Source organism: Elaeis guineensis, chromosome 6 (genome assembly GCF_000442705.2).
Source record: "Elaeis guineensis isolate ETL-2024a chromosome 6, EG11, whole genome shotgun sequence".
NCBI lineage: Eukaryota > Viridiplantae > Streptophyta > Magnoliopsida > Arecales > Arecaceae > Elaeis > Elaeis guineensis.
Genome location: NC_025998.2, coordinates 2,507,273 through 2,519,153, shown reverse-complemented (window position 1 = coordinate 2,519,153; position 11,881 = coordinate 2,507,273). Strand labels below are relative to the sequence as shown.

Below are 11,881 nucleotides of genomic sequence, written 5' to 3'. Positions count from 1 at the left end.
CTCTCTCCCTAGTCCCTCCGGATTCTGTCCTAATCTCCCCTCTCCCTCGCAATCTCTATCCTCCCTCTCCTTTCTCATCTCTCCCTCCCTCCCTCTCCCCCCCACCCCATCCAATCTCTGTTCTCCCTCTCGAACTCTCTTCTCCCTCTTTCCCACCCACAGTCTCAGGTTGCCTCTCTTCCCCCCTCTCTCGCTCATTTTGCGCCAAAGTTGTGGGGGAGAAGGTCAAGTCTAGATCTGGGCCAGCCCAATTGGGTTCGGGGTTAAGCTCGGGTTTGGACTCGTGCCCGGTTCGATTTGGAATTTTGAAAGAACTTTAAAGCCTTGGCCACGTTCGTAGCCCGAAATTTTTTTGGAGCCTGCCCGGGCTATCTATTCCTGATTCTAAGCCTAATTGAACATAGGATGAAATTATATCCCAATGAACGGGTCCTATAAATAAATATAAATAATCTGAAAGGAGATTTGTGGAAGTATCTGTGGAATTGTGTGTGGTCGTAGCATATCCCTCTGTTCCCCCAAACAGCTGTTGCAGAACCTTTCCGCTAGGCATGTTACCGCGTCCCGAGCCCTCCGCCAGCCAACATTTGTTTGCTCTTCAGGAAGGGGGGTTTTAGCCCAATAATTCCCCGCCGCCGCTTCCACCTCCCAATCGACGATCCTTCCCTGCTCTTCTTCTCCTCTGTTACTGTTATAGAAAGAAGGCCAAAAAAAAAAAATCAAGAAGGAAAGCGAGGAGAGATCGATCTGAGATCGTCGGAGCTCTCTGATGGCGACAAGATACTGGATCGTCTCTCTCCCCGTCCAGTCCTCCGCCTCGTCCCTCTGGAGCCGACTCCAAGAATCAATCTCCAAGCGCTCCTTCGACACCCTCCTCTACCGAGTAATCGATCCCTCTCCCATTCTCACTCGTCCGGGTTTTAGGCTTTTATGGGATGTAGGTTTTGAATTCTTGATTCGATCTTGATGCAGTTCAACACGCCCGATCTCCGAGTGGGAACTCTTGATTCGCTGCTCGCCCTCAGCGATGATCTCGCCAAGGTACTCGTTGGAATTTTCTGATAGTTTATTTCGGTTTTTCGTCTCGTTTCTTTTGCTGTAATGTTGGTTCGGGGGGGATCGCAGTCGAATGCGTTCATCGAGGGAGTGTCGCATAAGATCCGGCGCCAGATTGAGGACCTCGAGCGGGCTTCTGGCGTTGAGGGTGGTGCGCTGACGGTGGATGGGGTTCCCGTAGATTCCTACCTCACGAGGTAACGGAATTGTGGGCATGAATCGGAGTTTTCATTTTTCTCTGATGCTATTTGACGAAAAATTCTGATTTTTTTGGGGAAATGAATGGTTCTGGGGATGGCAGGTTTGTTTGGGATGAAGCCAAGTATCCGACAATGTCGCCACTGAGGGAGATTGTTGACAGCATTCATGTTCTAGTAGCGAAAATTGAAGATGACATGAAGGTAGATTGATGATTCCCTTGTATCTCTTTCTTTCCTTCTTCTTTCATTCATATATTTTTCCTCAATAGGATTATTTTATCAGTATCACTGTCCTTTCTTATAGGATCACCAATCAATAAGAGTGGAAACAAGAATGTGAATTGAAAACTTAGAATGCATAAATTATAATTAGCCATTATAGAATTGCAGATGACTCAATCCTAGGTTTTTAGTCATGTAAGATGTATGGTACACGCTACAGAACAATGGATGATCTAAAGATTTCATTTACTTCTTATAAACTTCCATGGTTTACTAAATAGGTACTAACTGATTACACGAATAAGAGTTCCAATGGTTAGCTCTTCTTATAAGGTTGGCAAATGGGTTGGATCTGGACCTGACTAGGAACTAAATATCAAGCAAATTTGGATGTGTTAATGCGACACTTTAGATTGGTTCTTGATCCTAAAGATTCAAGATGTTAAATGAGTCATTATTGGGCCTAAATGTTTGGACTTTGGACCAACCATGCCCTCAACCAAATTGTCTGGAATATACATGCCTGCATGTTTAAGACCTCAATCTTGGTTCCTAGATAGATATCAAATGGCCCAAGGTTGTCAAAGGCAAAGGCACACTTCAGATGACCTGACCCCTATATTGCCTGAGACACTATGCACGAAAAGATAGTCTCATGAAGAAAACAAGGCTCTAATTTATGTTTCATTAGAAATAAATATTATTTTATGTAAAAACAATACAAACATCATAAGATTAATCATTCAAGTTTTAACATTCGGAATTATGATCTTCTTGAACAATATATTTCATGTTTCGCATCTTTCAAAATATCACTTCCCATGACTTGTTTTTAAACATAAGTCAGCAAAAACAAACAATTGGACGTCCTAAATAGCTTTAATGTCCACATATGACAGCAAAATACAGCTTCCTGAAACATGTTTCATGTTTATAAACAACACATAAGACTAGTCACTGAAAATTCTAAAGTAGCCCTATTTTTATGAGGGTCCAATAGACCAAAATCAACATCTACATAAAGCTAACAAAGCTCTAAAAGAACGGTGAAATATGATAGGAAGAATAATGCTGGATATTGGAGTGAGCTGGCATGAATGCTGCTTTGTCGTAGATGTTCACCTAGGCATTGCCTTAGCAACCTATCTTGCTTGGAGATTGATGAGGCACTTAGTATAATCATTACCTTTGTATTTATGCTGTTTAGCATTCATTATTATGCTGATTTTTGGTTGGTTACTTATAAGTTAAAAGATTTTTCTAGTTTCTTAGTCAGTTATTCTATCTCTCTGTTGTCATAATAGCTTAAGTAGGAATCTCATTCCTCTCTCTCTCTCTCTCTCTCTCCTGATAAGAAGCTGGTTCAGTGAAAGACACTTAACTGATATAACCATAAGGGTCAATGGGTTAAAGTCTCATCCAGTCATTAGGATGTAATTTTTATTAACTAGCAGCTTAAATGAACCCGAAGTTGTCATCAAATTTTGTATATTGCAGGTTCGTGCGGCAGAGTATAACAATATCCGCAGTCAGCTAAATATAATAAACAGAAAGCAGAGTGGAAGGTACGATCGATTGGTTGACACTATGAACATTTCAATGCCTAGAACTGTAACTTTGCAGTCATGAATTCAAGATCTGCTGCAATTTTGATGTCATACTTAATAATGTAATTGTATGTTCTCCTCAAAAGGCACCAAGTTTGTAAAATTGAACTGAAATGCATTTCTTCCTAACTCAGCTTAGCTGTCCGTGACCTTTCCAATTTGGTAAAGCCAGAGGATATCATCACGTCAGAACATTTAGTGACACTTCTTGCTGTTGTTCCCAAGTACTCTCAAAAGGACTGGCTGTCAAGCTATGAAACATTGACCACATATGTGGTAAGGTTTTCTGACTTCTATGTCTTCATATTTAATGTAAATTGTGGTTAGGATGATCAAAAGGACTTTATGATATAAATCTGATCCAGCTCCTTTTTTTGTCTCCATTTTATTTCCAGAAATATCTTTTGCTTGTGCATATGATCATAGAGTGTCATTCTCTTGTGAATTTTGTGCTCTGAAGGACTAACACATACCATGCCAAAATTTTAGGAAATTATTTTTATGAGATAGCACATGTATTTGATGATGCATATAAAAACAATGATAAGCATCAATCCTTTTCCCAGCTATTTAGAGACAGGTCTGTAATCCTTGTTCATCAATCATTTCCATGAAGTGCTAATTTCAATTGCATAGTGGTCGGAGTAGTGGTGAATAGCAATGGCCTACATAAAGAAGATGTATTTCAAGAGATTAGAATATTAAGGTACATGTTTGTTAAGTTTACTTAGGATAGGATAGGTTGAAATGGATCAAAGAAGTGCAAAGGGTCCTTCAGTTGACTATATCAAGGATACTGGTGTAGATGGTATAGGCATATGCAATGAATATTATGAGGAAAGGGTTGTAGGGAGAGAGTTTTAGATACTAGTATGGTTCTTGAGTTGTGTGAAAAGGTCAAGAAAAGAACATGTAAGGTTTTCTAGATGGCAACTGTGAGGATGGATCTAAAAATTGCTGCATTTAAGCAGTTAATGCTTAATGGAACGAGTGAGTCTTGGCCAACATAAAAGTTGGGCAAGACTTTTTGATTATGGTTATTTCCACTTAAATTACATATCATGTGCTTTTTGTTGGTTTAATTTGTTTACTTGTGTGTAGTCTCATCCTTTAATGAATTTTTCCATTCTTTGGATTTAGTATTATGTCAGTCCTATTAGTAAAGTTGACATGCCACTTGTATAATCGACCTTTTCTTACATATGCATTTAATGGGAAGTCTGATTATTATTGTTCCTGGGGCAACGTTTACTAGATGAGGACTCGTCTAGTTCTCCACAATTCTTCTTTGGTGGTTCTAGTTCTCTGGGTGCTATTTGTTACAAAATGCAAACCTTACTTGTGGAAGGTGAGGAGTAAGGCCATTTCTATGCAGAGCAAGATTCAAATGTTGAAAAGCTTGTTATGGATGGTTAAGAGACAAATATCCTTGAGAACCACAATCAAGGCTTTCTTGGGATGAATTACTTATCATTTTGTTACATTTTATTTTGCAAGGCAACATTAATGAAAAGCTAGTAAGCATGCTAGACAATATCCACGGTTTCGGTACCAAGTATGATACCTATGTATGATTGGTACGTCGAACCATATCGTGCGGGTACATGATCAGTACGGTAGTGGACCATACGATACTGGTATGTAATTGGTACGATGTTGAACCATACCATTTTGGTACGTGATTGATATGGTATGGTACCAAACCGTATTGTACGGATATGGTATGGTGTAGACTTGAGACTCCGTAAGCAAATGCATATCGGTTTGGCACTTTTAGTTTTCTTTGAGTTTCATTCTTTGTTTTTGTGGATTATTTTAAGTTTTATGGATGTTTAAAAGGAAAGTAGAAAAATGAAAGAAGGTGAGGATAGAAGAAGAAAAAGAAGGAAAGAAAAAGGAAGGGAGAAGAAAAGGAAAGAAGGAAGGTAACAAGAAGAAAAAGGGAAAAAATAAATGAAGGGATCTCTTATGATCCTCAAACATTCTGATTTGAGGATGTGAGCCTGAATATACAAGGCTATTTTATCCAGATCATAAGATTCGGGTCATGGATTACAAGATTTTAGTCACAACAAATCTGATGTCTTTTGATATATTGTTATGTTATTTTTTTTAAATTTAATTTATTTAATTTTGAAAGGTGATCTTAGTGCTATAGTCCTCATACTTTGTATTTTAGTTTAAGACTGATTTGGTGTTTATGCTAATTTAATACCCACTTTCTTCTTTGGAAAATATCTCATGCAGCTATTTATGATTTTCAGAAAATAGAGAAAAAATATTGTGGCTTGGTATATTTTTGTATATTTTAGATTTTAGTTCATTCATGGCACATAGCTCCTCTTATGCTCTTTTCAATTTTTTTTGCTTCTTCTGTAAATAGTGGTAGCTTTTTTGTGAACTTCAGAACCTACTAATCACCATGCTCAGAAATAGAACTTCTTTTCTTATATGTGTTTTCCTTGTATACTGATTGTTTGTATATTGCTTAAGAATAAAATCAGATTTAGAAAGAAGGAAAGAAAGGAAAGAAGAAAAGAAAAGAGAGAAAGGAAAGACAAAGAAAATGAAATAAAGAAAGGAAAGAAAGAAGAAGAAAAGGAAAGAAAGAAGGGAAGAAGAAGAAAAAGGAAAGAACGAAAGGAAAAAAGAAGAAAAAGAAATGAATGAAGAAAGGCCAAAATGAAGGAGAAGAAAATGGAAGTAAGAAGGGAAAGAAGCGAAAAGTGAAAGAAAGAAGAAGGAAAAATGGAACGATAAAATGGTAAGAGGCTTGAACCGCTCTGAAGCGAGCGGAACCAGGCGGTTCTGCTCAGTTCAGCCTGGTTCAGAACTCTTGCTGAGCCGAACCATAGAATCATCCTGATAAATGACCTGAATCTGGTGGTTCAGATGGCCCTGAGCTAGTTTTGGTGATCCTTCGAGAAACTTTTTATTTTACTAACCCAGAATAATCTTTTGGCAGCTTTATTATTGATGCTTCATAGTTTGTGTAGGAGGCATCATGGATTATAACCCTGTGTATTGGAAGCAATGTGTTATGTCCCAACGGGACAGGGGCATCCTGGCCGTCGTTCCGTACCATTCTGGTGAGAAAACTGGACCGGAATGGGGTCGGAACTCAACTCATCCAGATGAGGGGAGAAGAAGAAAGATGATAGAAAGAAAGGAAGATGATAAAAGGGAAAAGTGAAAAAAAGAAAGAAGAAGAAAAATATAAGAAAGAAAGGGAGACAAAAAAGAAAGGAAGGAAAGAAGGAAGAAAGAAAAGAAAAAGAAGAACAAGAAGGAAAAAAGAAAGAAAGGGATAAGAAAATGAAAGAAAAGAGAAAGGAAAGAAAAGAAGATCGAAGAAAAACGAAAAGAAGGAAAGAAAGAAAAGAAAGAAAGAAAGAAAAAATGCAAGGATGGAAAGAAGAAGGGGAGAAGATGGAGGATATTTATCAGGATGCATGATTGGACTACTGTCAACGGGATGAGATTACGGGTTGTTCTGTCCATCTCTATCTCATAGGATTTAAAACCTTGATTGGAAGGACTTCCTATGGAAAGTTACCCTTGATTCGGTTGACTATTAGACAAGGAAAGGAAACTCGAGACTATTGATGTTTTCTCCTTTGCTATACGCATAGATAAGACTTTTCTTCTTAAACAAGCCGAATCCTCTCTTGATCACTGTAGAGTTTACCATCTTCACTTTGATTAGCAGTAAAAAAACCTTTCAAAGATAATGGTCATTATCATTATAGTAGGACGCGTTCTATATATTCTCAGCTAGGCCGGTCAAAAATAAGTCTCGACAAAACCAACCAACAAGCCTTATTATTCCATGAACAGGTGCATGGAAGGATCTTGCTAGCTATCTAGCTCAAAAATTCTCATTTCCTTGTGACCTTTCTATCTTGATATTCATTTTGTGACACTAGGATGTCCTCTTTAAGATTATACTATTAGGGGATATGAAATTGCTAGTGAGGCTCTGTCTTTTGTTAGCTTCTCAGACACTTTGCTGTACAATTGGTTCACAATCTTCAGATAAAGTTCCGATATATGTTCCTCTACAGCTCTCTAAGTCAATGCTTTTATGGGTACACTAGGTGAAGTATGACACAGGATTATGCATGATATCTTTTCACACTATTGGTTATTAATGAACTCACACAGTCATATGGCATGAGGATGTTGTCGGTAATACATCTTACTGAAGGCAATTTGGTTCCCTGAAAAGATGGAATCCTACCTTTTTATCATTCCAGCAAAAACTTGGCTCAGACTTCTATAGATTTGCTATTGGTTACTTTAATATATTTCTGGGAGAAGTAGGACGACATTAGTTGGAGTTACTTACGAGGAAATAAAGAAAATATAAAGCATTGGCAGTCCAAAAAGCACTAAACTTGAATACCAGATTGAATGAGGACTGAGGAGTGTATACTTTGGAAGTGATGACAGAAGAAAAGAGGACATGTGAAAAAGCAAATATACAGACACTGGCTGCACAACTGGAATGGAGCCGAGGCCTTTGTCTTGCATCGATAACCCTTGCTTGTTCACCCTGACCACTGAAAGCCATACATTAGGTAGCAAGTTTTATATTAGAAATGAACATGCATATAATCTAATAAGTGATATCAAATTGAAATCAAAAGCCAAAACTATCTTGCATCATTGTATAATACATTTTTAGGTTTTATCTACTTTCTCACTCAATATGAAGACATCAGCAACATGTACGTAGTAAATTGCATGTTGTACATTGAATTCCATATCTGCTAAGTGGTGGTGCTAACCATGGATATGAATTTCTTTAGGTACCTCGGTCAACAAAGAAGTTGCATGAGGACAATGAGTATGCTCTTTACACCGTAACACTCTTTGGTAGGGTGGCTGATAACTTTAAAACAAGTGCACGTGAAAGAGGATTTCAGGCAAGTTTCTTTTCTGAAAACCATTTAAGAAAGCCATGTTGTGGTTCACAGACAATGTGATGATTATTGACAGTTCTGTGTTACATGTTGTATGGAGTTGCGAGAACATGCATAGGTCCTTATTTATTTTCTTTTAAACTTTTCTGTGGACCTTTCCCCCTTTTTAAAGAAACTCTCTAATCTTTCCCACCAATTTTTCTTCTGATGAATCGTAGTATAATGCTTTTGGTGATTCAGATTCGTGAATTTGAATACAGTCCAGAAGCGCAAGAGAGTCGGAAACAAGAGCTGGAAAAATTATTGCAGGATCAGGAAAACATAAGGAGCTCTCTTTTACAATGGTGTTATGCTAGTTATGGAGAGGTATATTTACTATTTTACCGTGCTCTGTGTACTTTTATAATGGGAACTCTGATGGTGAACTCTTTAATATGAGGTTCTCTCCATCAAGAGAACTAAAACACAGTTAACATGTCTGTGTATCACAAAATCGAAAACTTAAAATGTATTACATCCTAATGTTGAAAATTTGAATCATATATTGAAGTACCATTGTATTGCATGGGATATCCATTCCATGTATTTGTTTTTGCTTTTGAAGAAGGTTAATTCATGTCTGCTATTGTGCCCATATCTATGTTGGTTCCTGGCTATGCAAGCCAATACTAGTTTCCTAGGGCAAAATTTTACTTGACTGTGTTATTCATAAACGGTAAACATAAAAAACAACTACTTTGCCATTTATTGGATCAAACCATCCAGAATGGCATGTGTCATTGAATTGTAACTTATTATTTTCACTTTATAGGCAAATAGTGTACCTGAATGCTTCCACTAATCCTGATTCCTTTTTACTGAAAACTCTATTTTGTCCATCTACTTTTCATATTTTGTTAACATAACATCCTTTGATTAGACTGAGCTTTTTCGAGGTCCAGATCAGAGCTAGGTACTTATTCTTGGATGCCAAAGATGGGTATGAGTTGTTTCAATCTTCTTGCATTAAATTGCTCCATGGTAACAGGCAACATTCAAAGTTCTTAAACAAACAAGATACACCATAAAAAAGAGATGCAATTTTTCAAGATTCAAGTTGTGGAAGTTACCAGTGTTATGCATTGTTAGCATCGACTGAAATGTACCCAGGAATATTCTGGATATCAGGCAATAACAGTATGCTGGGGTTTCCAAAATTAAAAAAAGGAGATAGACAGAATATGCTGGGGATCTGAATTGACAAATGCTGGATTGCCTTTGATCTTTGGTGGTAAGTCAAGTTGCTGAATTGAGTGATAGACTACTACAGACTGGTTGATGTATTAGGGAAACTTGAAGCATCAAAATCTCAAGAGGACTGAGCAGAGTTTCAATGGTTGAAAGTCTGGTTAGGAACATTGGTCCAAAGACCAATTACAATCTATATTTATATGTGCGTCATATGCAGATGGCTGTTTTTAGTTTACACTGAACAACTATCTTAGTTGTTCCTACCAGCAAATGACACTTTTAACCCCCATATGTTGCACTAGATAGTTGTACATGCATGGGAGCAATTCTATCCTTTGGCAGACACAAGCAATGCACTAAAAGTGAAATAACCAATGCATGAAGAGTGCGGTGATTGCATATGCTAAATGACAGATATATCTCCATGCATGTGCAACTGTCTGGTGCAATACGTGGGGGCCAACATTATTATTGCCAGTAGGAACAACTAAGCTAGTCCATATACACGAGAGAAATCTTGGATATCTTGATCCCATCTGGACTTTTTTTGTTCTCCATTGTCTCTGTAACTTGATAAGCATACCTACTTTTGACTGGTCGCGGTCCTCTTGTCTCTCCCTTCGAGCAACAACTGAACTAAGTGGGTAGTATTTATTAAAGATGAGAGCTGTTGTAGAGATGTGGGAGTGGAGACAGGATACAACTGGATTTGAGGTGTGAAGACCTGGAGTGAGTTGCGTGACCAAGGAGTTTGCATCATGACAGTAGAGGACAATACATGGGTAGGGCCTGCTGATTCTGGATGTATTCTTTTGATTTTGGGATACGCTTGCGGGGCTGGGTGAGAGTTATGTACTCAGTCATCCGCCTATGGAGTTCTTGTTATTGCTATATAGCTTTCTTGGTTTTCATTTTTTTTTCTTTATTTTTTTTCCCTTTTTTGCTTATGTTTCTGTTTACAAAGATATTGTTTCATTATTCCTACTTGAATATGCCCTTCAGGTTTTCAGTTCCTGGATGCACTTCTGTGCTGTACGTGTCTTTGCAGAGAGTATTCTCAGATATGGTTTACCACCATCATTCTTGGTATTAGAGCTTCCGCCATCTCCAATTTTCTCATTATAGTTTAGTTGTAAACACAAGCACCATGTGATCTTTTATGTTGCTTTTTTTTTTTTTCAGGCGGCAGTATTAGCACCTTCAGCAAAAGGTGAAAAGAAAGTTCGATCTATTTTAGAAGAGCTTTGTGGCAATGTCAATAGGTAATGCCATGCTTCTGAGTTTCACTTATTAGATAAACAGCCAAGTAACCTTTACTGTGATAGATTTACCTCTAGCTTGCTCTCCTTATATGGGGTACTGAGCTTAGCTGCCTGTGTGTGAACTTAGTTTCGATCATTAGATTTAATTTAATGCGGGCTGACAAAGTATTTATCTTTCAGCACTTTCTGGAAATCTGAAGATGAAGTTGGCTTGGCTGGTCTAGGTGGGGAAGCTGAGGCTTATCCCTATGTCTCCTTCACTATCAATATCGTTTAATAAAAATTGAGCTCAGATTGCCCCATTTCAACTAGTTGAAAAACTTTTCTCATACTTATTTTCAATCACAACATCAATGCATAGATATTGTATTGTATATTTATTCCAATTCTTTTTTCATGTATGTGATATTCTGCAGAATTTTGTTCTGGGGTCTAGTAATAATAAATATTGTGATCTTTTTGAACCTGATTATTTCACTCAATCCGTGGATGGAAATCTTTGAGCTGTTCTGTCCGATAATTGATGCTTATGATTATTGCGAACTTTGTGAGTTCTCTTGCAACATCACTTGGGTGAGAATGGGGTATCAGTTGGATATTATTACAATGAAATTAGAAGCTCACTTGTATGATCATGCTCTTAGATTGTCGAATAATGTAAGTGGGCACCATCGGGCTGTAACTATTTTCCCTACTCTTGGAACTTGGGCATGTACGCTACGCCTAAGTTCCAATATCATATAATTACGTTTTCCTGTTCTAAGAACTTGGGCATGGCATTCATGCTCAAGTTCCAATAGCGTACAATTACTTTTCCCTATTTTTGGAACGTAGACATGCACGCCATAAGTTCCGAGAGAAGTGGAAAATAGTTATATGCTATTGGAAGTTGGGCATGGACTTGCCTAATTTCCAAGAGCAGGGAAAAGCAGTTATATACTATTGAAACGGGTTTGGGCTGGGCTCTCAAAAGTTCCTTTCTTCATTGTGTTAACTGTGAAGAGAAATTCTTTGTGCAGAGAAATTCTTTGTTCACCACAGGCAGTGTAGAAAATCTGACATGGAGCTTACCCCCTTATCTGATTAGTCTAGATAACCACTACTTTCCGTACATTTAATATTGATATTTTCTTTTTCATTTGAAATTTTGAATGATGAAAAAATCTCTGTTTTTTAGAAAAAAAATTATGATAACTTATGTTCATATTATGATATTCTACATGTAGAAAATTATAATTTGACGCAGAGTGTCATAATATGTCATAGGATGTCATAATTTTTTAAAAATTAGGATATTTTCGTCATTCAAAATTTTTTTAATGAAAAAATAAAATTGTAGATATTAAATATGCATTGGAAAGTTGTTGAATAAAAATGCC

General features: G+C 37.4%; 1 protein-coding gene across 1 annotated transcript; it reads left to right on the top strand.

Moving 5' to 3' along the window:
• The first annotated feature begins 500 nt into the window (after positions 1–500).
• Positions 501–10,968, top strand: LOC105047689 (V-type proton ATPase subunit C). Its single transcript, XM_010926731.4, has 11 exons — positions 501–883; positions 973–1,041; positions 1,126–1,253; positions 1,358–1,457; positions 2,976–3,043; positions 3,220–3,361; positions 7,897–8,013; positions 8,251–8,376; positions 10,243–10,326; positions 10,423–10,502; positions 10,683–10,968. Exons 1-11 carry the CDS (start codon positions 770–772, stop codon positions 10,777–10,779), a joined length of 1,125 nt encoding a protein of 374 aa, XP_010925033.1. The 5' UTR covers positions 501–769; the 3' UTR covers positions 10,780–10,968.
• The last annotated feature ends 913 nt before the right edge of the window (positions 10,969–11,881 follow it).